The sequence below is a fragment of the Ooceraea biroi genome, chromosome 14 (genome assembly GCF_003672135.1).
Source record: "Ooceraea biroi isolate clonal line C1 chromosome 14, Obir_v5.4, whole genome shotgun sequence".
Taxonomy (NCBI): Eukaryota; Metazoa; Arthropoda; class Insecta; order Hymenoptera; family Formicidae; genus Ooceraea; species Ooceraea biroi.
In genome coordinates this window covers 1,907,889-1,934,072 of record NC_039519.1, presented here as the reverse complement: position 1 = coordinate 1,934,072, position 26,184 = coordinate 1,907,889, and the positions used below count along the sequence as shown (strand labels likewise).

Sequence of the window (26,184 nt, the reverse complement as noted above, 5' to 3'; positions counted from 1 at the left end):
TTCTGGAAGGGTTTGAAGAATGGGATGTGATAGTACTGATGGAGACATGGATAGAAGAAGGGGGATGGAATTGGTTGGAGATGAGGTTACCAAAGAATTAAATCTGGAAAAGACAAACAGCGAGGAGGGTAAGTAAAAAAGGAAGGGCGAAGGGAGGAATGATACTTGGGGTTAGGAAAGAGTTATATGTGAGGGAGAAGGGAGGTGAAGGAACGGAGAAGATAGAAGGGTTGATGGTGGGGAAGGTATTGGTAGGGAAAGAACAGTGGAAAATAATAGGGGTGTATGTGAATGAGGATCTAGAAACTAAATTGGATAGATTAGGAAGATGGATGGAGGAGGGAGGAGGAAAAACAATAATTTGAGGGGATTTTAATGCGAGAACAGGAAAGAAGGGTGGAAGGAAATGAGGGGAGGAAGAGGGAGAGGGGGAGGAAAGAAGATCAAGAGATGAGAAGGAAAACAAGGAAGGGAGAGAACTGGTAGATGTTATTGGAGAGAGGGGATGGATGATAGTGAATGGAGGGATGGAAGGAGATGAAGAGGGAGAATAGACATATACAGGAGGGAGAGGAAAGTCGGTAATAGACTATGTAATGGTAAATGAGGAAGGATGGGAGAGAATTAAGAGACTTGAAGTGGGAGATAAGATAGATTCGGATCATCATCCGGTAATAGTAGTGATGAAAGGAGATAGAAAAAGGGTGAAAAGGAAGAAAGGGATGGGAAGAAAAGGGAAAAGAGGAATATGGACAGATGAGAGTAGGGGTAAATATAAGGAAAATTTAGAAAAGATAAAGGCAGGGGAGGGTACAGTGGAGGAGGAGATAGAAAAGATGAATGAGAGAATAAAAGAGGCAATGGTTAGAAAGGGGGAGGGGGAGGGGGAGGAAAAGAGGGGATGGTGGGATGAAGAATGTATAGAGGAGAAAAAGAAGGTAAGAAGGGAGTTAAGGAACTGGAGAAAGGGTAGAGGGGATAAGAGAATGTATAGAAAGAAGAGATTAGAATATGGAAAAATATGTGAAAGAAAAAAGAAGGAGGAAAATGATAGATGGGAGAAATGGGTGGTAGAAGAAAGTAGGAAGGGCAATGTATGGAAAATAATTAGAAGGGAGAGGAAGAGGAAGAAGGGGATAAATAAGGAAATAGAGATGAAAACATGGGATGATTATTTTAAGACTTTACTAGGGGGGACAGAAGGGAGAGTAGTTACAGGTAGAAAGGTAAGGGAAGGGTTAGATAAGGAGACAGAGATTAGCAGACAAGAAAGAAAGAGAGTGATCAAGACGATGAATGATAAAGCGACAGGTTGGGATGAGATTCCGAATGAAGCATGGAAATATGGGGAAGAGGAGCTGGAGAAATGGGTATGGGAAATATGTAACAGAATATGGAAAGGAGAAGAATGGCCAAGAGGATGGAGTGAGGGGATAGTGGTGCCGATAATAAAGAAGGGAGAAGGGAGGATGGTTAAGGATTATAGAGGAGTTACGTTGATGTCGACATTGTATAAAATTTATATGGCGGTGTTAGCAGAGAGGTTTAGGATAGAGGTGGAGGAGAAAATGGTGCTACCACAGAACCAGACGGGGTTTAGGAGAGGGATGGGCACGATGGATAATATATACGTGCCGAATTATCTGATAAACAGACAGTTGAGCAAGAAAAAAGGGAAATTAATAGCATTGTTTATAGACCTGAAAGCAGCATTTGATTCGGTGAATAGAGGGATACTGATGAGAGTGCTGAGGGAAAGAGGAATAAGAGAGGGGTTGGTGAGTAAGTATGAAATAGTATTGAGGGAAACAATGAGCAGAGTAAAGATAGGGGAGGAGATAGGGGAAAGGTTTTGGACGGGAAGAGGGGTAAGACAGGGGTGTCCGCTAAGCCCAATTATGTTCAATCTATTGATGGCGGATTTGGAAGAGGTGCTAAGGAGAGGAGGATGGGGAGGAGTAAGACTGGATGGGGAAAAGGTGTATTCATTAGGATATGCGGATGATGAGGAGGTAGTGATAGCAGAGGATGAGGATGAGATGAGGGCGATGATAGCAAGACTGGAGGGTTATATGGATAGGATAGGGATGGAAGTAAATATTGGGAAAACAAAGATATTGAGGTTTAGGAAAGAAGGAGGAAGGGAGAAGAAAGTGAGTTGGAGATGGAAAGGTAAAGTAATAGAAGAGGTAAAGGAATATAAGTATTTGGGATATGTAATGCAGAGAAATGGAGGGCAGGAGGGACAAGTAAACGAGAGAATGAAGAGGAGTATGGCAGTAATGGGACAGGTATGGAGCATAGGGAAAAGAAGATATGGAAAGGACTGGGACAGAAGGATGTGGATGTTTGACAGTTTAGTATGGACGGTGATGGGATATGGGGTGGAGGTATGGGGATGGAAAGAGAGGGAAGCGATGGAAAGAAGTCAGGAGAAATATATAAGGTGGATGTTAGGAGTAGATGGAAAGACACCGGGGTATATGGTGAGAGAGGAAGTGCAGAGGGAGAAAATAAGAGCATGGGGCTGGGAAAGGAGGTTAGAGGAAGGGAAAGGAAGCGAACTGGCGAGGAAATATTTGGAGGAGATAAGGAGAGGGGCAAAGAGGGAGACAGAGTTATCAGAGTAGGAGAGGGGAAGAATAGAATTCTTTAAAAGGAGAGGATGGAGTATGTCAGAGGTGAGAGAGAAGAAAGAGGTAGGGAAACTTTAGTGGAGGAGCTGATTAAAGCGGGAAAAGAGATAGGAAAGGAAGAAAGATGGAAAAGAATAAGAGAATCAAATTATAACAAATGGTATAAATGGATAAAAGGAGATGGTATACCGGAATACTTAAAGAAAGGATGGGGAGAGAGCAGGTGTAGGAGACTGGCAAGGTTTAGATTAGGAAATGAAATGAGAGCGGGACAGTATTGGAAAGAGGAGGAAGAAAGGAAATGCAGAATGTGTGGAAAAGAGGAGGAGACATGGGAACATGTATGGGAGAAATGTAGAGATTGGAGAGAACAGGAGAGAGGGGGATGGATGGAGAGCGTGGAGAGGATACTGGAGGGGAGGGAGAGGGAGAGGAATGGTTGAGGGAACTGGAAAGGGAGAGGGGGGAGAGGGAAGTGGGAGAGGGGAGAGTGAGAGAGAGATGGGATAGATGGAGAGGTGAAGATGAATGAATGAGACTGAACACAGTAAGGATGTTAAGAGAAGAGATGGAAAGGTTATAACTCAGAAATGATGAAATGATGAAAGAAGGCAATGGAAACGGAAGTCCCGGCGAAGGTGTGTATGTGTGTGTACCGCTAGGAGGCGGGTTGCATGGGGGAGACATGTGCCGACAACGAAAGTGGAGGCAGGGGCATGTTTCCCCTGGCAGCAATATAGTTAGGATAAGAAGTAATTGTAAAAGAATGTATAGGGGTGGATTGCTCCCTTAAAAGCGCCTTATAACCCCAAGGGTAATAAAGTATCTAATCTAATTAGTTAAAATAGTTATAAGAGTAGTATAGGTAGAGGAAAAAAATATATATAACTAAATAGCAGGCGAGAGCAAATATATTTTTCTTTTCTTTTGTAATTTACCAAATGTAAATTTGCGGTGTATTCAGGCCTAGTTCGGGACGAATTATAACCGTCAAATAATTGGACCATATTTCTTTGAAGAAACTATCAACGGACAAGTCTATCTTAGGATCCTCAAAACATATTTGTACGGCGTTTTGGAAGTTATGTCACTTGACCAAAGAAGAAATTTATGGTTTCCACAGGATGGTGCTCCACCTCATTATGTTATATCAGTCCGAAATTGGTTGGACCAACATTTTCACAACAGGTGGATAGGACGTGGTGGACCAGTAACGTGACCTCCGAGATCACCTGATTTTTCTGCCTGCGACTTTTTTCTTTGGGGCTATTTGAAACAGATAGTTTTTGAAATACCAGTGGAAAATGTTAACCAACTACGTACGAGGATTATAGGTGCATGTACAAAAGTAAGTGATAAGATGTTGAAACGTGTAGAATCAGAATTTTTGAGAAGATTGTAAAGTTGTATTCTTAATGACGGCGGACATGTTGAAGGAAGGACTAAATACAAAATGTATTAAAATGTTCTTGTTATGTTTAACTAAATACACACATTGAAAAATGTAAAGAGTGTGAATAATAAAGGTTTTTTGTTAATTTATGACCTTGTATGACCTTGAATGACCTTCAATTATAGGTCATTGTACTCGTCTTGGCACCCGCTATCACACTATAAATAAAAAAGTACAGCATCCCATTTAAAAAACTTCAGATGACATTGAGATTGTCCTCTATACCTCCACTCACAAAAAAGCTATTTGCACCATATTATGCCCTCTTTCTAACCAAACAACTTTTGTTTGAACAACTTTTTTGTATCTTTACTTTTCTACGAAATAATTATGCGTATCCACTTAAATCAGACATACTGTATAACAGCTTCATCTAGTGTCTAAAAGTTTTGACATCAATGTAGTCTATCGCCGAATACATCATAAATACAAATATGCCTTCTAAAAAACTTTAAACTTTAAAGTAAAAAACTTTAAATTAAAAAATTATCAACTTGTTACTTTCAGTTAAATGCTGCTAAAGGTAGCCGTAAAACAATTCCGAGAGATAGAAGAATGGCATTATAAACTGACAAATTGTATGACGTCTTATTTTTAAAAACTTCTATATTTATCAATAATCGTTGTGACAATGTTTTGCAATTTTAAACTAATTTCGCGGTGAATTATACCACAGGATATGAACTAGTCGTAATTTTGGGTCTTTCGATATAATCTATATACATATACATACTGATACTGATAGACTGATAAAACATTATTTATTTGAAGAGACATAATTTATAAATAATTGCTTTTTGCTTATCAATGTAACGTCATACCTCGTTTGCCTTGATATATATTACTAACATATGCGTATAAGTATTCCAGTATAAGCTTTCTGTTCATGGGATTCAATTGGTCATTAGAATCTATATTCGAAACTTGAATTAAAATTTTTGCTAGTATACGCACTCTGTTACTTCTTAGAAGATGTTAACATCAGTGCATTTCTGCCTTCTTTTGTTCCTTGCCACCAGAATAATATACAGTCAAACAGCGTGTTCGTGTAAGTATATCCGTGTAAATATCTATATATTATTTGATACGTTACCATTACTTGCATACTTTATAGGCGAACTACCAAATTCCGACTTCGCAAATGGTGTTAACTTTATCCATTATAATTGGTTTGTATTTAAGTGGTCGAAAAATCATTAAACAATGACTAGGTACATAATCATATTAAGTCATACGACTTGTTTTTCAGCAATAATGTCACTCCTACGACAATGACCTATAACATTACAGCGCCACAAGATATACTAGATGTTTTAGATCCTAATAAACGTACAATATTTTATGTCTTCGGATTTATGAATACACCGACTGACAGCAATGTTAAAACGATGATCAAAGGTAGTGCATATATAAAGTAGACAAGTAGATAATTATTGGATATAAAATTGATAAAATACAAATTTGTTGGCATTTGTTTCCATGATCAGCCCTTTGTTCTGGAAATACCGATAATGTCGTGTTGTTGGATTGGAGCAAGTATAATCAACACATAGATTATCCACGTGTCTTTAAGAACGCCGAAAAAGTGGGAAGTTTATTCGCTCGTAGTTTACAACTATTTAAGGACGAGGGTTTCAACACAAGTACGATTTATATTATCGGGCACTCCGTAGGCGCTCATATAAGTGGTTTGGTTGGCTATTGCACCAATTTCACTATACCTCGCATTACAGGTAAGTGGTCAAACTTAAGGGGTTATAGGACCTTTGCGCGCGGAAAAACGGGCCTTCATTAAAACGCTTATTCTTCGGTGAGGCTTAAAGATATACAAATAAACCTTTTAAGGATATAATCTGTGAAGTTTGCGTGAAAAACTGACACCAAGAAAGTTGCAAAAAAGTAATTTATTTCAAAGTTATAAATGATTAAAACATGGGTTCATTTTTTTATTTTGCCACGATTCTGAGAGAACCAAGCGAGATAGAAACCTGATCGCAACGGCATTTTCTTCTAAAATCTTGCCTCTATCGATTGAACTTCTGAAAGAAACGAAAAAGTTTGTTTTGTAAAAATAGCAAAAAAAAACGATATTTAGCTACAAAGGAAGATGCCCGATAAGCCACGATTTCGGCCCTCTCTGGATTTTATTGTAAATTATCAGAAACAATTTCTTCATACTTGTGGGTATTTTGTGCAGTACTACACAACTCGTGAAAATCGTGGATATTATATTGGAAAATCATGAACATCATAATATAATTATGTTTATACGTAAAATTGATGCTGACAGTGAAATAGGTCAGATAGCACACACATACCTGGCTGCAAAACCGTGAAAAATGAACTCGCCTTTTATCGTACTGAATCTATGAGGTGAAAAAAGTGACTTTGTGTAAGGAATATGTTATGCAAAAGAATATTTAGTTGGTAAGGAACGATGTTGGTGTATGGTTTTTGGCTGGTATCGTTGTCGAGAGCGAAGGCGAGGACGATCAGTTTTTGTTTTGAGGAGAGCGAAGCGTGAATCAAGCACCCCGAATCGTGAGAGGCAAGGGGACTCACGTGAATCAAGCACCCCGTACGTTTCACTGTCAGCATCAGTTTTACGTATAAACATAATTATATTATGATGTTCATGATTTTCCAATATAATATCCACGATTTTCACGAGTTGTGTAGTACTGCACAGAATACCCACAAATACGAATTTCTATGTTTAAACAAGATAACGACCACGTTGAACATGTCCGTTTAGGCTGAAAACAGCTTAATTAGTGTTTTATGTATTAAGAAATTGTTTCTGATAATTTACAATAAAATCTAGAGAGGGCCGAAATCGTGGCTTATCGGGCCTCCTCCTTTTGATGGTTTTATTAATTTTTTAGTTATCAAATAATTTTGTTTTTGTTTTCGTAAAGTTCAGTTTGTAGAGCTTTCCAAGACGCACATTAAAAAAAAAACGTATTGATATCTCTTTTCGTTTTTGAGATATCGTGGCAAAACTAAACAAAAATGTCGTTTTGAGAAAAACGTGTTCAAAGATTGACAATACTTTTTCATTGTGAAGGAATGAACTTACTAACCTCAGAATTGGCTAGGATTGTAATATGCAGTCTCAGGAAGAGAATTCTCCAAAGAGGTATCCCTTGTTGTTTTTTTATTAAATTCGAGAATGCTCTGCCTCCGGTCGCCTGTCGCGCACCGTGCCTTGTTCATTTCCGTACACATGTCTACGGCCCTTTTGCCCGAATTAACTTCTAATTTATTTAACACGTTCAAATATCTTATATATCTGTCATTATACATATAATGCTGAACTTAAATATACGGCAGTTTAAACTAACCTTCCTTTGCTCTTTATTTGTGTTTTCTAACGGTTAACGTCCGCCTTGTGTATCGGCTAGGATCGGCTAAATTCGGTTTGAAAACACATGGGGAAGGGTCTTCTTCCCGTAACAAAGAATCTGCAGTCAATAGGGCCCAGGAAAACGACTGCGATTATTTTTTTGAATAACATTACAGAAAAGTCACGAAATTTGTCTCTGTCTCTATATGTTTAATATTTCTCACGTTAAAAATAACATTTCGAACTCCAACTTGCGGCAAAACATTCTTAAAACATTACTTTATAAGAAAATGTAAAAAAACAATTTTTTGACCAGACAAAGGTCCTATAACCCCTTAAGCTCTAGAGTAGTCCTGAAATATGATCATCATTGTGAAATTATTATTTATAGGATTGGATCCAGCGAATCGTCTCTGGTATCCTTTTGGATGCTATCTCGCACCCACGGACGCGTCATGGGTTGACGTTATTCACACGGATAGTGGTGAATGGGGCACTCCCAAATCTATGGGAACAGCAGATTATTACGCAAACACTGGCACTGTTATACAACCCGGTTGTCCATTTAATGCTTCATCAGTATTAAGCATACGTAATAAACTATGCTATTATTAATCTTTTTGTAAATTAATTTTCAATAATAATTTTAATATATAATAAATTTATCTAGCATCTGAAGGTTTTAAAATTAACAGTGTGTATCGCCGAATATATCATAAATACAAATATGCCTTCTAAAAAAACTTTAAAGTAAAAGATTATTAACTTGTTACTTCAAGTACCTTAATAATATAACGCAAAGATTGTATACAATTATTATATCAAGTTTAAAATAGTAAATATAGTATTGCAAACCTTCTGTTAATTATGTATTCTAATCTTTTTTTTGTTTTAACAAAAGTGTCTTGTAGCCATCAAATGTCAATCGAGATATATGCAGAATCAAAATATGAACCTGACAAATACGTAGCAATGAGCTGTCCTTCTTTTGCTTCGTTTATATTCGGTCTTTGTAAGAATAACGCAAAAACTGGTGTGGGATATGCAGCATCGAATGTGTAAGTTAATAATTCATTTCTTATAGTTCGGCACAAACGAATAAACTTGATTTGAAATTATTCACATAATTTCGTATATTAACCAGGGAAATATTAACGAATCCTAAATTTTCTACAGGACTGGGAAATATTACTTCAATACTACACACTCATTACTCTAAATGATAACCGACCATGCTGGTCGATCTCATTAAGTAGCATGATGAATATTTGTCCATAGTATTTATAATATGAATAATGTGTGCAGTATATAAAAAGAATATCCCTCTAAAAAACCCTTACAAAAGTAAAAAAATACGCCAAGATACATAAAAGAGCGAAACTAAATATGATGAAATCCATAGTTAACTAGCCAAGTACCTAGAAGCAATTCAGGTTGAGGATTTGTAATTTGAAATAATACTTAGCGTGCCTGGGTCGCATTGGACATGTATTCTTCTAAATTTGTACTGCCTTGAGTATTTTCACTAATGATCTCGTAAATCATTGTAGTTGGTAATATTAAAACAAATATGTTTACAGTTTCGCACATTAGCAAAGTGATTATAAATATCCCTTTTCATTACTCACTCAATACAAATAATTTACACATTGAGTTTACACAAATTATAGGTAGGACATACGTTTTAATGCGACCCGGGCATGCCAAGTATTATTTCAAATTACAAATCCTCAAACTGAATTACTTCTAGATACTTGGCTAGTTAACTATGGATTTCATCATATTTAGTTTTGCTTTTTTATGTATTTAGCGCATTTTTTCACTTTTGTAAGGTTTTTTTAGAGGGACTCATTACTTTTTGTAAAAATTTTTTATATTTTTTCCGCAGAAAATATATATGTGATGATATAATAATACCTCCTGTTATTATTATATCAATCTTTTCAAGTATAGAAATAGCACCACAATTAGTACATTGATGTCCTGCTAATTGACGTTATTGCCATTTTATTGTTACGTCCGGGCGGCGGATTCCGCTCGACACGCACGCTCGCACTCACCTGCGGAGACACTCGCGCATCGAATAAAACAACACCACTTTGTAAAAGAACGATAGAGATTTATTATAATGAGAGCGGAATGCGATACACGTCCGTTGATGTCAAAGTCACTTCCGATTCTGTCTCTTTCTTGTTGTTGTCCTTGGCAACGCGCGTCTTCTTCCGACGGCCGATCCGATGACGCTCAACTGATCGGCAACTGACCGGCTCTTCGTTATGCCGGGTGGCCAACCCGGACATAACAATATTAATAGTTTTATGATATTTTGATTGATTTTTACGCTCTCTCTCTCTCTCTCTCTCTCGATAGATAGGATAGATAGAATAGATAGGATAGATAGGATAGATAGAATAGATAGGATAGATAGGATAGATAGGATAGATAGGATAGATAGGATAAGATGGATAGATGGATAGATAGATAGATGGATAGATGGATAGATAGATAGATAGATAGATATGATCAAGAAGCAGAATAATGTGGATGGGAGAGATCAAGTATCTTACATAAGAATGATGAAGAGAATTGTTAAAGAAAGAAAAGAAGATGATACGCGAACTAGAGGAGGAAGAAAAGAGGAAGGATCGTTAATTATTGAGGTAGATGAAGTGACCCATGAAGTAATACTGAGGAGAGAGAAATCAAATATAGGATGGAGGAAATGTCCTGTATTTAATCATGTCAGTGTTAGAAGGTGTTTTAAGTACTAGGGTTACTATCGTATTGCCAAAAATTGTACACGGCAGGACAAATGCCATAAGTGTGCAAAAAATCACAAAGCAAATGAATGTAAGGCAACTAAGAGGAGATATGTGGACTGTATGTACAAGATTAAAACGTACAATCTAAAGATAAATGACGAGCATGATGCGTTGAGTATAGAATGTTCATCATGACGTTCATCAGAGTATTAGAGGAAGAAAAAAAGAGGACCGGTTAGGCTTCTACTAAATAGCAACTACAGAAAGAGTAACTTGTGTATTCAAATGCTCAAAGTAGTAAAACATTGATAGATTTAATTTTGCCCCAGTGGTTGAGTTGGCTAAGACACCCGCACGGATTGAGGGAGGTCCCAGGTTCAATCCCTGGCTGGGGTGGCATTTTTCTCAGCGATTATTATTTATTCAAATGATGGTAAATATACCGATTAGGGACCCAGCCCCGATGACCTTGACCTTGACATATGTTGTCAAGGTTACCCTCCTGAGTGACCTTTAAGAGGTTTTAGCCGTCGCTCGTTGTTCGTTAAAAAGTTATTAACAAAAGAAGTTCAGTAGTTTTGTATGGATTTCCGACTTTTCACACGAAGTAAGGACTTGAATTTGACATATATTACAAAGGTCACTCCCAAGAATAGTTAAAGTTATAGAATAGGTAAAGAAACTATTCTATATATCAACAATTCCACTGCTTTAAATGATTTTTAAAGCAGTGAATCGTTGATATATAGAATAGTTAAAGAAACTATTCTATATATTAACGATTCACTGCTTTAAATGATTTTTCCCTTTTCTTCTTAAAATAAGCCAAGGAATATCTTCCTTAAGAATTTATCCTTTTGAAAACAGAATTGAGGCATTTTTTGAAATAATGTAACAAATTTATCCTATTAATAATAATAATAATAATAATATTGCTGAATAAAGTATAAATATGAATCTGAAATATTTATTATTTTTTCTCCCTTAACCTGGTTAGGTTAGGTTAGGTTAGTTTTCCCTCAGGGGCTACGTCCTTCAAGTTTGGAGGGCGTAGTATGGGAATTAACGCTCCCAAGGTATCCGAGTTTCCGTAATTCCTCCGTAGAGGGTTACAGTCACATATCCAGACATCATCACATCCATATGCATTCACACATATCCACACACATCTATACACTCATACACAGTCACACACATACAATAGTTTCGTTTATTTAACATACATACTCCGCACATTCACACAACACAAATACACATTCACACATACATTCACAAGCCCGCCTACGGAAGAACCGGAGGTTCTTCGGAACCGCGAGGACTGGGGCCCTCTATAAAAACCCCAGAAAATCTGCTCACCATGGAAGTTACAAAGGAAACGGAAGATACCAGCCTTGCTTCTCGAATGAGTAAGGCACCTGATGGTTCGGAGAGTGGAGGTTGCCGGCGCTCTCTCGAACCTCCTGGCGACTGGCAAGGGGAAGGCTGCTCCGCGGGGCCTTCCACCGAGGTGACAGCGACTGCGATGACCCTTCGGGGTGACGACCTGGCGACGAACACGGACGATGCATCTGAAACACGAAAGAAGAGTGAGAAAGTAGCGGAAATGGAATCTTCTCTGCGAAGCACTGTTGTAAGGCTGGAAAGGTTGCCGGAAAGGCCACTGAAAAGAAGGAGAGACGTAGCTCGGAAAAGTAGGAGGCTGAGAAAGGATGGAGAGGAAGAAGGAAGACCTACGTCACCGGCACGGTCTATCGTCTACGCGGGCGGAGACGAGAGATCTGAGTCGGAACGTAGTGTGCTTGATGGTGAGGAGGGATCTCCGAAACAACCGGCGAAAAGAAGAGGAAGAGGAAGGCCACCTACAACTGGCGAATATGTAGGCCTGGCAGCGGCGAAAGAGAGGTGGTTGGAAGCAGAGAGGAAGGAGAAAGACCGAGAGGAAGAAGAGGAACTTCTTGAAAGGTATCCTCGTCTAGGAAGCAAAACGGCGTTGAATGAAGAGGAAAGAGATGGGATGAGGAGAATGAAGAAGGAGAAATCGAAGGATCTTGCAGCCACAGTGCTCGAACATTTAGGTATGGTCGACAAGGTGGCACACGCACCTCGATTAATTTAAAAGGTACGAACGTTAAAGTCCTTCGGGACATCGTTAGGGAGGTACGAGTGGCCACGGCGGTCCTTCTTGAAAGGACAAAGGAGGTGGACAGAGAAGAGACATTGGCGTTGAGGGCAGAAGTTGAGAACCTCAAGGAACAAATTGAGGAACTTCGAAAAGAGGTAAGGAGCCCGCAATCGCAGGACCGAGCAAGTTCGAGGCCCAAAAGCCCTGTGAGAGATATTTTGGGAAAGGAAGATAGACGGTTGGAAGAGGAAGGAGATAGGAATTCTGGAGCGGAAGAAGATACAGGATTGGATTACACCATGGGCTACCAGGAAGTGGAAAATGCAGGCAGGGAAAGTCCATTGACGGTAATTAGTAGAGAGGTGATAGAAAAGAAGATATATGACAGGATTGAAGCAATAATTGACAAGAAAATGGAGGAGTTGTTAGTCATTAGCGCTAGAGAGGAAAAGGAAGAAACTGGGGAGAGACAGAAGGAGAGAGAGGAATTCCCGCCGATCTTTCCTCCCAACAAAGCAACGAAAGGTGAGGAAGCGAAGGAGAGAGAAAGGAAAGAGAAACGGAACAAGATGAGGCAAATAAAGGAAAAGCGAACAGGAGGAAGCGAAGGATAATCAGAGAGCAGGAAAGGCGGAGAGGAGAGAAGAAAACTACAATGACTGCGATGTTATCTAGGAGGATCAGGGAGGAGAGGACTTCTGCGATTTCCTTACATATACGAGAAAGTGAGGGGATATCATATGCGGAAGTACTAAAAAAGGATTAAGGATCTATTAACATCGAGGAGATGGGCATAGAGCAAATTAAAGTTAGAACGGCCATTAACGGAGGGAGACTTTTGGAAATAGGAGGTTCGAAATCTACGGAGAAAGCAGACTATTTGATGGCGAAGTTACGAGATGTGTTCCAGACCACGACCGTGAAATTTAAAAGAGTACAGAGGAAGGCGGAAATTCAAGTATGGAGATTGGATGAAGCTACATCAGAGGATGAAGTGATTCAAGCGGTGGCTAAAGCAGGGAACTGTTCGACAGAAGATATTGACACAGGACGAATAAAGAAGACAGCGGATGGACAAGGGACTTTGTGGTTGAGGTTACCGTTCAAATCAGCGTGGAATGTGACTAGAAAGAGACAACTGAAAATTGGTTGGAATACAGTTAACGTGACATTATTGCAAAAAAGACCAGCACAATGCTACAAGTGTCTAGAGTTTGGTCATTTTATGGCAAATTGTGTGAGTGGAAAAAACTATAGTAATAGATGTTTCAAATGTGGAGACATAGGACATATCGCGAAAAAGTGTGAAAAAGAGAGCAAATGTATTATATGTAAAGACAGAGGTATGAATGACAATCATAAAATGGGTGATAAACAATGTAAAAGTAAGGACGCGAGTGTGAATGTATTGAACAGTGGGGTGAATGAAAAGACACAGACAAACGCTGATAACAGTGCAATGGTGAGAGTAAATGTGCCCCCTCCCGATATGGATCAAGCGGAGGAAATGGAGAAGGCAAAAATGATAAGGAGCGAGGAGAGGTCGTTTGAGGAAATAGTGGACGCGCAAGTGGAGGCGTACCATAAAAAAATGGCTGAACATCAGACGCCAAAACCGCAGCGAACGAGGAGGACGTTTGAGAAGGACAAGGTGTAGGAGAAGGATGAGGAGAAAGGAGAGGATCATGGGTGAGTGACGATTGTCTAAGTAGTTACTGGTGATGGATAATAGTTGCTATATATAGAATGACTCAAAGGAAATAGTGAATGTTTTATAATAACGTATGAAAATCGGGGAATAATAAGCTCATTGGGCCTAAGGTAATATTATAAAAGGCTACAACCATACAAATAGATACACACACACACACACACACACACACACACACACACACACACACAGAGGCATACAACCAGACACACACAGACACACATACTTATCAGCCCTAAACACGCACACCAACACACTCATACAATACCAAGCACACGCACACATACAAATTTACATACATTCACACAGAAGCCTATATGAGCCTATTCAATAAACGCGAGAAGTTAAAGTAAGTTTATAACTAGTGTAGGAAATTGAGCCATTTAATACCGGCAACATCTCATTAGAGACGCAGAGGGTGAGGGTCCCTTGACGATAAAAACCCTCAACTCATTGATTTGAATATGATGGAAAGCACGAATAAAGGAAAATCGACTTCATCAGTTCGGAATGATGAGGAACGGTCCGGGGGAAGTGATGGTTGCCTGGCTTCCTCCCGATCGTTAGCTGGCGACGGGCAGACCATAGATTGCACCGCGGGGTCTACGGAAGTGACAGCGACTGCGAAGACGGTTGGAAGCAACCGTGGATTGGATATTGGCACGACTGGATTGCAAAAGGACTCGATTCTTGACAAAACATTCAGGACGGACAAAAAAGCCGACCCGGCTCCGTCACAGGCGAATGAGGAAATGGATTTTGAGATGGAAAGAGGAAGAAAACGAAAGACAAGGACTCTGACAGATGAGGATGATTCAGATACTGCGTCGACTTGGACAACCACGACGAATGTAAAAGAAGTACAGGTGTACCTTGGTGACACACCTGCTAGCGTTGGTTCACAATTGCTAGAGTGGCTTGATGACCTAGAAGAAATGCGAGGAAAATCTAAAAACTTGCAGTGGAAATTGAGTGGACGGATGAGACGCACGATTGAAAAACTGAAAGAAGGTGTAATGATACTTACCAAACAATGTGTCGCAATCCAAGGGGGATCCATTGATGAGAAGCGGGACGCGGAGATGGGCGAGCTGCGAGCTATACTGGAGAACCTACAACAGAAAAATAAAGGATTAGTAACATCGATGGAGCGGCAAAAAGAAGCGAATAAAAAATTGGTTTAGAATAACATGAGATTGAAAAAGGTATTGCAGGAAAAGAAGGAGTTGGAGCTGCGTAAGGACACGGATTCAGAGAAGAGTCAGGTAAACGTGCAAGAGAGATTGGATGCATGGAAAATGCCGCCACCACGAACGGCGAAAGGAAAGGGACCGATAATGAGGAGATCTGAGAGTTTCAGCAGGACTGTTAGGATTATGGATGAGAAGGATAAACAGGATAAGGATCTAACGGAGAAGATTGATAAGTTGATGGCGCAGCGGGAGGAGCTCAGGAGTGGAGAAAGGAATAAGGCGGTGAGAGGAGAGGTGGATACCCCTCTTTCACAGAGGAAACCGAGAATGAGAGATAGACGATGGGAAAGCGGGGGAACGCGCACGGAAGAGGAATCGACGGATGGAGGGGGATATGAGGAACATTTCCCTCCTCTGCGTGATAAAGGAGAATGGACGATGGTTGAGAAAAAGAAAAGAAGAGGAGAAAGTGTGAGGAGGGGAGCAAGGACGGAAGGAAACATGGAAAGGACCCCTAACAAGGAGGAATGGAGAAAGACGGCGAAAAGGAGACCCCCGAGAACGGAGGCGGTATGGTTTGCGGGAGTGAAAGGGAAGATAACGAGTGGAGAAATTCTCGCAAGGGCGAAAAAGGAAATTTCGCTCAAAGAATTGGGAATCGATGATCCTAGGGTGAGGAAGACAGTGACAGGGGCGACTTTAATCGAGGTGGCTGGAGAAAATTGTAAGGCGAAAGCAGATGCATTGGCGGAGAAACTGAAGAGGATTTTTAGTGATACAGAAGTGCAAATCAGGAGACCGACGAAAAAGGTGGAACTTAGAATAATTGGGTTGGATGACGACACGACTGAGGAAGACGTAAGGAGGGCGGTAGCTCAGGCGGGGAAAGGTGATAGTGAAGAGATCAAGACAGAAAAAATAGCGAAGACGCGATCTGGTGTTGGAATTGTATGGGTATTGTGTCCGTTAAAGGTAGCACTGGAAGCGGTGAAAGAAAATAGAATACGAATAGGATGGACAAAGGCACGTATAGAGTTGATTGAAGCGAGACCGATACAATGCTTCAAGTGTCTTGAGAGTGGACATGTTAGGGACAAGTGCACCAATACAACGGATCGAACGGGCGCTTGTTTCAAGTGTGGTAATAAAGGACATAAGGCAGCGGAATGCGTAAATAAACCGTGTTGCGTAATATGTAAAGACAATCAAGAGACACGGTAGTGTCTCGCACCAAGTCAATAAAAAATTCTTAGTATTTAAATAATCTAAACATTACAATAATTTGCTTAGACTCTAATTTACACAACAACTTGCCGAAATGTACAAATGTAGTTAATTACACTTATTCTATATTTAACTCTAATGTCTCACACACACGCGCGTGCGCGCACGAGAGAGGGGCACACACACACACACCTAACTTACATAACACAATCGCCGAAATACACATACACACACACACACACACACACATTCACAAGAGAGGAAGAAAGAGAATAAGGCAATTAACATATTGGTTCGATTTGTTGAGAATTTTTTATTCGGTTTAGCAGCGCCAAGTATTTTCAAAAAACACATTTGTATTGACATATTTATATATGTATATGTATTAAAATATTTATTCGTATCAATTCAAATATCTTATAAATGTACTTAAGATGGTCTTAAATAAGAATCAACAATGAATATCGGCCAAAGAGTAATAATAAAAAGTAATAGATTTTCTGGTTTGCATAAATACCCATTGTAGTTGGCGCAATTTGTTAATATCATTAGTTTTGTAGAGTTCTTTTTTGAAAGAATTTCGGGTTTGAAAGATAATAGAGACGCGAATCACCGAATGGGGAGCTTGGCCTGCACCGGAGGCCAAAAGATCACGAAAACAGGGAATGCTACGCGGAGGATAGCGACATTAGATGCCGATAATGAAAGTTATGCAAACGAACGCTAATCATTGTAGAGTGGCCCAAGATTTGCTAGTTCAAATAATGTCAGAAATTGAGGCGGATTTGTTAATAATTGCGGAACCCTATACGGTTAGGAAAAAGAATATCTATGCAGACAATGACGAACGAGCAGGGATATATTATAATGCAAATAACTTAAATGTTAAGTTAATTGATAGGGAACAATGTTTTGTCATGGTGAAATGGCAAGATATTTTAATTGTGAGCGTGTATATCAGTCCGAATTTTAATGTACGACGATACGAGGAAATTTTAGATAAATTATATGATAAATTAATTGTACATAGCAACCGATATTTGTTAGCCTTAGGGGATTTTAATGCAAAATCGAAGTTATGGAAAGCAAAATATACGGATGTTAAAGGGCACTTGGTAAAAGAATGGGCTATGAGCCTGAATTTACATTTACTGAACGAGGGTGCGGTCTTTACATTTGAACGAGGAAAAGGAGAATCTATTATCGATTTATCCTGGTATTCTGCAAATCTAACGGGGCGGATATCTAGATGGAAAGTTGCGGAAGAAGTAGAAACGCTATCAGACCATAAATTGATTGTTTTTGATATCGACATGCAAGATAAGGGAAGAATAAGAAGCGATAAAAACAGAGCTAGGTACTTACCTCGGTGGCAATATAAGACCCTGGACACGAATTTGATGGAAGAAAGTATTCTATGGATGACCTGGAAAAAGAGAGAAGAGTTTAGAACAGTAGAAGAAGGTAGTAGGGAAATTGGAAAAATATTTACCCAAGTGAATGATGAATCCATGAAGAGGGCACGAGGAAACCCGCGACGAACGGTATACTGGTGGAACCCGATGGTGGACCTGCAACGGAAAAATGTAGTAAGGCGAGGAGATCTTTTCAACGAGCTAAGAAAAAGAAGGAGAGAACTAGTAAGGAAGTTTTTGAGGAAGCTTTAAGATGTTACCGAGAAGAGCGATATTTACTGGGCAAGGAAATCGAAACGGCAAAGAGGAAGGCCTGGAAAGAATTACTGGAAGAGCTTGAAAAGGACCCGTGGGAAAGGCCCTATCAAATAGTTTTAAATAAGTTGACGAATAGCAAAAACGTGTGTGAGGAATTGAGTGTATATAGAATAGAAAGAATTTTAGAAGTTTTATTTCCGCAAAACGAAGATCCCAATGTTAATTTATTACCACGTGCCGTTAATGTTAATTTATTAAATCGTGCCGTAGACGATAGTTTATTATATTATGATGAAGATGCCAACGTGATCGTGGACGAGGAGAATGTAGAAAAAGAAACCCGTATGATAAATGAAGAGGAATTAAATATTATAGTTAAAAGAATGATGGAGAAGGGTCACCCGGCACCAGAACCGGATGGTGTGACTAATGTGACAGTGGGGATGCTAGCGAAATCTGCTCCGGAAATAGTAATAAACATGATCAACACGTGTTTAAGGGAATGCAAAATACCGGATAGATGGAAATTGGCTAAATTAGTACTAATGAAAAAACCTGGAAAACCGGACGGAGAACCCTCATCATATCGACCGCTATGTCTACTTAATGAAATAGCTAAATTGATGGAAAGGGTAATTCTGCACAGAATAGACACATTTATTGAAGAAAGAGAATCGAAGATCTCAGATAGCCAGTATGGTTTTATTAAAGGCAAGTCAACAATTGACGCGATAACTACAGTGAAAAAGATAGTGCAAGAAGGAACAAGAGAAGGGAAATTCTGTCTAGCATGCAGTATAGACATTAAGAATGCATTCAACTCTATACCATGGAAGGGGATAAACCGTATGATGCGAAATAGAGGATTTCCGAAATACTTAATTAAACTAATTGAGAGCTATCTTAGTAACTGTGAGCTAATTTGGATCAACGAAGAGGGAAATGTGCAATACTACTCTATGGAAAAGGGAGTCCCGCAAGGCTCGATACTAGGCCCCCGATTATGGAACTTAGTTTACGAATCGGTCACAAATATGCGGTTAATTGAGGAAGCCTATCTAACAGGGTACGCGAACGACACGATTGTTATGGTGCGAGCAGGTAACTTAAGAGAGGCGAAAATTAAACTTAGCATTGTAGTTAGTAGCGTAATTAGGAAAATTAGGCAGTTAGGATTAGAGATAGCCGCTCACAAATCGGAGGCGATTGTATTCCCTCCGAATGATTATAAAAGGTGGAATAAAAAGGTTTACATTGACATGGACAATATAAGAATAAAGTGTTCTAATGTAGGAATAAAGTATCTTGGAGTAACTATAGATCCGTTTTGGAATTTTAATGCGCATTTTAGTACTGTTTTAAACAAAGCGAACGCGGTAACGTATAAACTGGTGGCTCTAATGAAGAATTTAAAGGGTCCTAGCGACCACAAGAGGAAATTGTACGCGAACACGATTTACGCGATATTGTTATACGGGGCGCCAATTTGGTCGAATGAGTTAGAGATTAATAAGCATGCGAAAAAGGAAGTGCGAAAATTGCAAAAAAAGCTAGCATTACGAATAATAAGCGGGTATAGAACGGTCTCATATGAGGCAGCGGAGATTTTAGCGGAATTGCCACCAGTGGATCTGACAGCGAAAAAGTTCAAAAGAGTCTATGATAGGAAGAAGGAGATTTCGCGGCGAGGAAATGGAATTACGGAAAGGGCAGTCAATGTTATTAAGAAGCAGGAAGAGGCAGCATTGATTAGGAGCTGGGAAGAAAGGCTACATGGCGGAAATTTACCGGGGGAAAGAGTCAGAGCGGCGATACTTCCCTGTTTTGATCAATGGCTAAATAGGACACATGGAAACCTAAGTTTTCACATGACTCAGTTGATCACAGGTCATGGATCGTTTGGAGAATATAGGAAGAAGATTGGAAAAACGGATACTTCGAAATGCTATCATTGCATTTCGCCTATAGACTCGGCACAACATACAATGGAGATATGCGTATCTTGGACAAGAGAGAGGAGAGAATTAACCCCTTCAGCGGCAAACAGAATATCACTGTTTGTGCCCCTGGTGGCACCCAAAAAACAGTAATCGGATTTTAAAGACACCTTGTATTTAGGGATTTTTTGGCTCGCGAAATATGAATTTGAGGTACAAAATTTCATAATTCAAAATGGCCGATCCAATATGGCGGTCAAAAAACCAAAATCTATCTATTTGTTATGAAAACTGGTATCTAAAGGGTTTTTGAGCCGCTGAATACGAATTTGAGATACAAAATTTCATAATTCAAAATGGCGGATCCAATATGGTGGTCAAAACACCAAATCTATCGAAGAACAATTGAAAAGTTGACAAGTATTTGTATCTTAGAATTGGGAACCCAAACTATCTTTGGAAAGATGCATCCAAAAACTTAGTCAGTGAAACAAGTTTTTATTTATTTTGTGCCACTTCATTGGGTTCGAAATTTTGAATTTTGCAATTTTGTACCTCAGATTCAGCGACTGAAAAAATTTTTGGAAGACCAGTTTTCATAACACTCGGATAGATTTTGCTTTTTTGATAATATTGGATCCGCCATTTTGAATTTTGGAATTGTGATCTGAGATTCGTATTATCGTCCCAAAAACTCTTAGATATCAGATTTATTAACATTCCGAACAAATTTTGATTTTATTTGATCGCCATATTGGATCCGTCATTTTGAATTTTGAAATTTTGACTATGGATTCGTATTCAGCAACCCAAAAAGCTTTTGGGTACTAAGTTTTATGAAGATCGGCCCAATCAATCGAAAAAAATACAAGGACGCTATATGGCGTCAATGTCGACATGGACACATACATTTTTCGCGCCATATGGCGCCAATGCCGCCGAAGGGGTTAAGAAGAGTAATAGAGGGACCAATAACATTGGAAAATATAGTGAAGGAAATTTTAAGGACAAAGGAAAAATGGAAAGCGTTTAGTGTCTTTGCGACGGAAGTAATGAGGAAGAAAGAAGAGGAAGAAAGACGACGAGGGAGAGAAATTAGGGATAATGGCTAGAAGGGGGAATGGCAGGGATAAGCTGTCATGGATAATGAGCGGAGGATGGGAGTTTATGTTTATATCTATGTAGTTACCTTTATACCCCTAACTGAAATTTTCCTGAAATAAGAAACAAACTTTAGTTTTATCGCAATAGGCATTGTCATTATGTTGTTTTTTTTTTACTTATCGCAACTGGACATCAATAGACTAGAACAGCACTTGAAACATAAGAAACAATAGTTAGTACACAATAATATACTCATAATAATAGATATTTTTACCATAATTATAGATATACTTACCTACAACGCTGGAACATAGTTCTTCACTGCAACAATCCATAGACCGGCTTACTGGAACCCGAAACAAAGAAAAAATTAAATTAAATGAATACCAACAATGACAATAGAACATACAACAAAATACTTACCTGCAATAGTTAAATGTATAATATTTATGTTATCCTTGGTTTTACCTACCTACCTCCTAATCCTGTTTCCTACCTTTTCCATCCCATTCTTACGGCTTTTGTCCTTGTCCGTTCCTGGAGGAGCCCTGCGGGATATACGTCCGGGCCGGGGCTTCTACTGAGGGGTCAGGGGCGAGAGTCGGTCGCGATGTGGGTTCTTGGGGGTGGGTTTTCCTCTCCTCGGGGTGGGATGACCTTTGGCTAATCCGGATGAATTAGCTGGGGGTCGAAAATCCTTCACAATGGAAGGTCGTGGTGGAGTGGTGGTTGACCTCACTCTGCTACGGGGGGAATGGCCCTGCGCGGGGCTGTTGGGGGTAGCCTTCAGTGCGCCCTCAACGAAACGCGGACAGAGGAGAGGGGGGCCCTCCGGGGACGTTACTTCGGCGGCGCTCTCGGGGCCCTTGAACCTTGGGCAGGCCAGTGACGGTGGTTTACCGAGGTATGCTCTAGTTGGCGAGGAATCGGGCTTCGGCCGACTCGCGTCCTAGAGTGAGTCCCCGGACACCCCCGAAGGGTCACCGGACCCGGAGGGATGGTCATAAAGCTTCCATCGTCTAACCAAAAAAAGCTTAGGTTAGGTTAGGTTAAAGCAGAGAATACTTTGTATTTAACTGTTGGGGCTTCCAATATTCAAAATAACTACTATACTTTCGAAACTTCTTTTGTTACTAACTTTTTAATAAATAACAATCCACGATTGAAACTTAATGCGGGTTATTCGGGGAGGTGACCTTTGTAATATATGTCAAATTCAAGTCCTTACTTCGTGTAGAGAGCTGAAAATTCCTGCAAAATCATTAAACTTCTTTTGTTAATAACTTTTTAATAAACAACGAGCGACGGCTAAAACCTCTTTAAGGTCACTCAGAAGGGTGACCTTGACAACATATGTCAAGGTCAAGGTCATCGGGGCTGGCTCCCCTAATCGGTATATTTACCCACTCACTGACGAAAATCATATATATATTGATAGATTTAGTTTTTGCTAATATTAAGATGAATTGTAAAGTACATAATAAGCCGAATATAACAGATCATTCGTGAGCGTTGAATTTAATATAAGCAACGAAGGTAAAAAATATAGGAAATCTGTTAGTAGGGATTACAGTAAATTCCATATCGGGGAATTTTTAAAAGCAGTAGAAGAGAGAATAGAACATAGAGATGATTTAGATGTAAACGTAAGAGCAAAAAAATTTGTTCAGAACATGGTAGACGCATTAGATATGGTTGCACCAAAGAAGAAATGTAAAATTCCAAATATATGGGAAGGGAAAAAATGGTATTCGGATGATATAAGAATAGCTAGAAATAAAAGAGATGAAGCATATAGTAGAGCGGTGCATACGGGTAGTGAACAAGACTGGTTGCAATTTAAGGTTGAAAGAAATACAGTAGTTAAAATGATTAGGAAGAAGAAAAAAGATTATTACGAAAATAGATAATAACAAAAATGACCCTGTAATGATGTGGAAAACATTGAAACAAGTAATAAGAGAAGAAACTACGGGTGCAAAAAAAATAAATAATATAGATTTTGAAGTATTAGAAAATATAGGGGAATGTAATTTAGCAGGTAAATTTAATTTATATTATATACGAAGTATTGATAGTAATTAAGTCTATAGGAGGAGAGGATAGCAAAAATCACAGAATTATTTATGTTATAGACAATAAGGGAATTATAGGAAATTTTGAACCGATAGATGTACATAAATTACAGCGAATTATTATGAATTTGCCACGTAAGAAAGGAACGGAAGAAGGAATAACTAGTGATATATTGAAAGCAAGTTTTTATGTGATGAAGAAGGAATTGGTGAAAGTAATAAATGATTCATTAAGTAAAGGTATATGTCCGAAAGGATGGAAAATATCCACAATTATATCGATTCCGAAAGTAGAAAAACCAAAGAAAGCAAGTGAATATTGGGAAATCGAGTGGAAGCGTGGCTTACGTTTTGGCCACCTGGTGGCGAGAGAATAAATTACTGCGAGTAGGTTAACAGGCTCAAACAGCTCTTTAGTTTATGTATTTGTTTGGTTACAATATAATTGTAATTTAAACAATTGCTAGAAAATGAGAATTACTATGCAAGAAATTTGGAAATTTGCTTATGCCCAACCAAATAGTAAAAATTTTATTGATGGAGAAAATTTGATTAACCGTGGCCATGTATTAAATTGTGGCAAAGTGAATGATGACAGCAGTGACAGTTATCAAATTCTCGCATTTTGTCTTCAAACAACGAATTTAAAAAGTACTCCCCATGAAATAAAAGGTGAAATATTAAATGATGGGCAAATTGTTAAAATGGAGTGCACGTGTAAAGCCGGTTTAGGGAGATCATGTAAACATATTATGGCAGTTCTTCTGTACTGTAACAAGTTAGTATTGTATATATTACTACATATTTATTATTATACAGTATATATTTATTATTATTAAATATATATATTTATCATACTTATAAATGTTTTTCAGGAATGATTTAGAAACGTTGCAAATTATTTCATGTACTGATAAAAAATGTGTATGGAATGTACCACAAAAGTCTATATTAGAAAAATATGAAATGCAGCCATTATACAAGGTGTTTCTAAAAGGTCTCGTCAAACTGTAACCACAGATGCTACGTATCAAAACAAAGCAAAATGTCCATATAAACATGGGTCTGGAAATTCCTCCCTTCTGAGATAACACAAGATGAAGGGGTGGCCTCCATTTGGACCCGTAACGATTGGACACAACACGATTGGACACGTAATATTGGACACGAAACGATTGGACACCGCACGATTGGACACCGCACAAACCGCACTATTAGATACTGCATGATTGGACACCAATTTACAACCGATGATAAGACTCTACGACAATGTACGTGCGTTGGCTCCTAAGTCTGCAATATATTAGCAAAGTTCATTCTAATAAGTAAGAGTCAAAATTAGATGTAGAGTAAACGATGCTTTGTCTTGCAAAGCACATGCGTGGATACAGTGTGGATACTTTCCCAGTATAAACTTTCTTACTTTAATATTATTAATTTTTTATACTGGGAAAGTATATGCTTGGGTGGAAGAGCACGAGCTTCGCCTGTCACCTAGTACTCTTCCACATAAAACAACTAACAAAACTTTGGGGTGACCAAAAGTACTGCGTGGAATTACAATGTAGAACTTTGCTTTGCGTGAACCTCGCTTCATATACTCTCAGCATATGCTTTCTAAATTTATTAAATATCGCACGTATGCGCAAAGTAAGCATGGTAGCATCGCAGCGTCGTAGCGTCTTATCATCGGTTGTAAATTGGTGTCCAATCGTTACGTGTCGAAACGGGATACGCCCATCCCAGTTGCGCACAGAATAAATCGGACACAGCAGGTTTAGTGAATCGGATACGGACCCAATCGGACACAATAAGAAACGGACACACTGCGTGTGGAATCGGACACAATGATAATCATACACAACGCTAATCGGACACAGTGGCAATCGGACACATTGTCAATCAGACACAGTGCCAATTGCGCACAGTAGGAAACGGACACACAGTGGTTGCAATCGGACACAGTAGGAAACGGACACACGATGGTTGCAAACGGACACAGTAGGAAACGGACACATGTTCCGTGACAGTTTTCCTAACCTGGAAATGTTACTTGTAAGGACTTTTCTATTTCTATTTCTTTATATGGCGTAGCGATGCTACCATGCTTACTTTGCGCATACGTGCGATATTTAACAAATTTAGAAAACATATGCTGAGAGTATATGAAGCGAGGTTCCACGCAAAGCAAAGTTCTACATTGTAACTTCCACGCAGTACTTTTGGTCACCCCAAAGTTTTGTTATTTTTTTTATGTGGAAGAGTACTAGGTGACAGGCGAAGCCCGTCTCCTCGTGCTCTTCCACCCAAGCATATACTTTCCCAGTATAAAAAATTAATAATATTAAAGTAAGAAAGTTTATACTGGGAAAGTATCCACACTGTATCCACGCATGTACTTTGCAAGACAAAGCAATGTTTACTCTACATCTAATTTTGACTCTTCCTTATTAGAATGAAACTGTCACGGAACATGTGTCCGTTTCCTACTGTGTCCGTTTGCAACCATCGTGTATCCGTTTCCTACTGTGTCCGATTGCAACCCCCGTGTGTCCATTTCCTACTGTGTCCGATTGCAACCACTGTGTGTCCGTTTCCTACTGTGCACAATTGGCACTGTGTCCGATTGACAATGTGTCCGATTGCCACTGTGTCCGATTAGCGTTGTGTACGATTATCACTGTGTTCGATTCCACACGCAGTGTGTCCGTTTCTTATTGTGTCCGATTGGGTCCGTGTCCGATTCACTAAACCTGTTGTGTCCGATTTATTCTGTGCGCAACTGGGCGTCACTCCCCGTAGGCGAGAGCAGACTTCACGGCGTTTTCGTGAGAGATTCCGGTGTCCCTCCGCCACTCGCTCGAGGCAGGCGACGACGGGATTTTTAGAGTGGTAAAAATCCCCATATCCCCCGCTCCCCCAAGGCCGGGATCGAACCTGGCACAGGT

At 39.4% G+C, this 26,184-nt stretch overlaps 3 protein-coding genes across 5 annotated transcripts; all 3 read left to right on the top strand.

The window, feature by feature from the left end:
* Nucleotides 1–2,635: 2,635 nt before the first annotated feature.
* On the top strand, nt 2,636–3,079 carry LOC113563334. Its single transcript, XM_026974803.1, has one exon. It carries the CDS (start codon nt 2,666–2,668, stop codon nt 3,077–3,079), a length of 414 nt encoding a protein of 137 aa, XP_026830604.1. The 5' UTR covers nt 2,636–2,665.
* Nucleotides 3,080–3,140: 61 nt separating this feature from the next.
* LOC105282335 (lipase member H) lies at nt 3,141–21,602 on the top strand. Of its 3 annotated transcripts, none has more exons than XM_011344234.3 (7): nt 3,141–5,137; nt 5,204–5,258; nt 5,339–5,487; nt 5,577–5,822; nt 7,827–8,027; nt 8,337–8,493; nt 21,447–21,602. In XM_011344234.3, exons 1-7 carry the CDS (start codon nt 5,062–5,064, stop codon nt 21,496–21,498), a joined length of 936 nt encoding a protein of 311 aa, XP_011342536.1. In that variant the 5' UTR covers nt 3,141–5,061; the 3' UTR covers nt 21,499–21,602. The 3 variants fall into 3 exon arrangements, with proteins under 3 accessions (XP_011342536.1, XP_011342537.1, XP_011342538.2); XM_011344235.3 differs by lacking the exon at nt 21,447–21,602 and adding an exon at nt 8,612–8,778 and having other exon boundaries at nt 3,142–5,137; XM_011344236.3 differs by lacking the exons at nt 3,141–5,137; nt 5,204–5,258; nt 5,339–5,487; ... (1 more) ...; nt 7,827–8,027; nt 8,337–8,493 and adding an exon at nt 13,081–14,008.
* Nucleotides 21,603–22,482: 880 nt separating this feature from the next.
* Nucleotides 22,483–24,332, top strand: LOC113563377. Its single transcript, XM_026974904.1, has 2 exons — nt 22,483–24,014; nt 24,112–24,332. The coding sequence occupies exons 1-2, from the start codon at nt 23,707–23,709 to the stop codon at nt 24,248–24,250; spliced, it is 447 nt and encodes a 148-aa protein (XP_026830705.1). The 5' UTR covers nt 22,483–23,706; the 3' UTR covers nt 24,251–24,332.
* The last annotated feature ends 1,852 nt before the right edge of the window (nt 24,333–26,184 follow it).

Bases quoted from the DNA above. Each gene is read 5' to 3' on its own strand.
- LOC113563377 (XM_026974904.1), top strand. From the start codon at position 23,707: ATGAGAATTACTATGCAAGAAATTTGGAAATTTGCTTATGCCCAACCA. The intron at 24,015-24,111 runs GTTAGTATTGTA...AATGTTTTTCAG, and splicing joins GTTCTTCTGTACTGTAACAA to GAATGATTTAGAAACGTTGC.
- LOC113563334 (XM_026974803.1), top strand. From the start codon at position 2,666: ATGGAGTATGTCAGAGGTGAGAGAGAAGAAAGAGGTAGGGAAACTTTA.
- LOC105282335 (XM_011344234.3), top strand. From the start codon at position 5,062: ATGTTAACATCAGTGCATTTCTGCCTTCTTTTGTTCCTTGCCACCAGA. The intron at 5,138-5,203 runs GTAAGTATATCC...CATACTTTATAG, and splicing joins CAGTCAAACAGCGTGTTCGT to GCGAACTACCAAATTCCGAC. The intron at 8,028-8,336 runs GTAATAAACTAT...TTTTAACAAAAG, and splicing joins TTCATCAGTATTAAGCATAC to TGTCTTGTAGCCATCAAATG.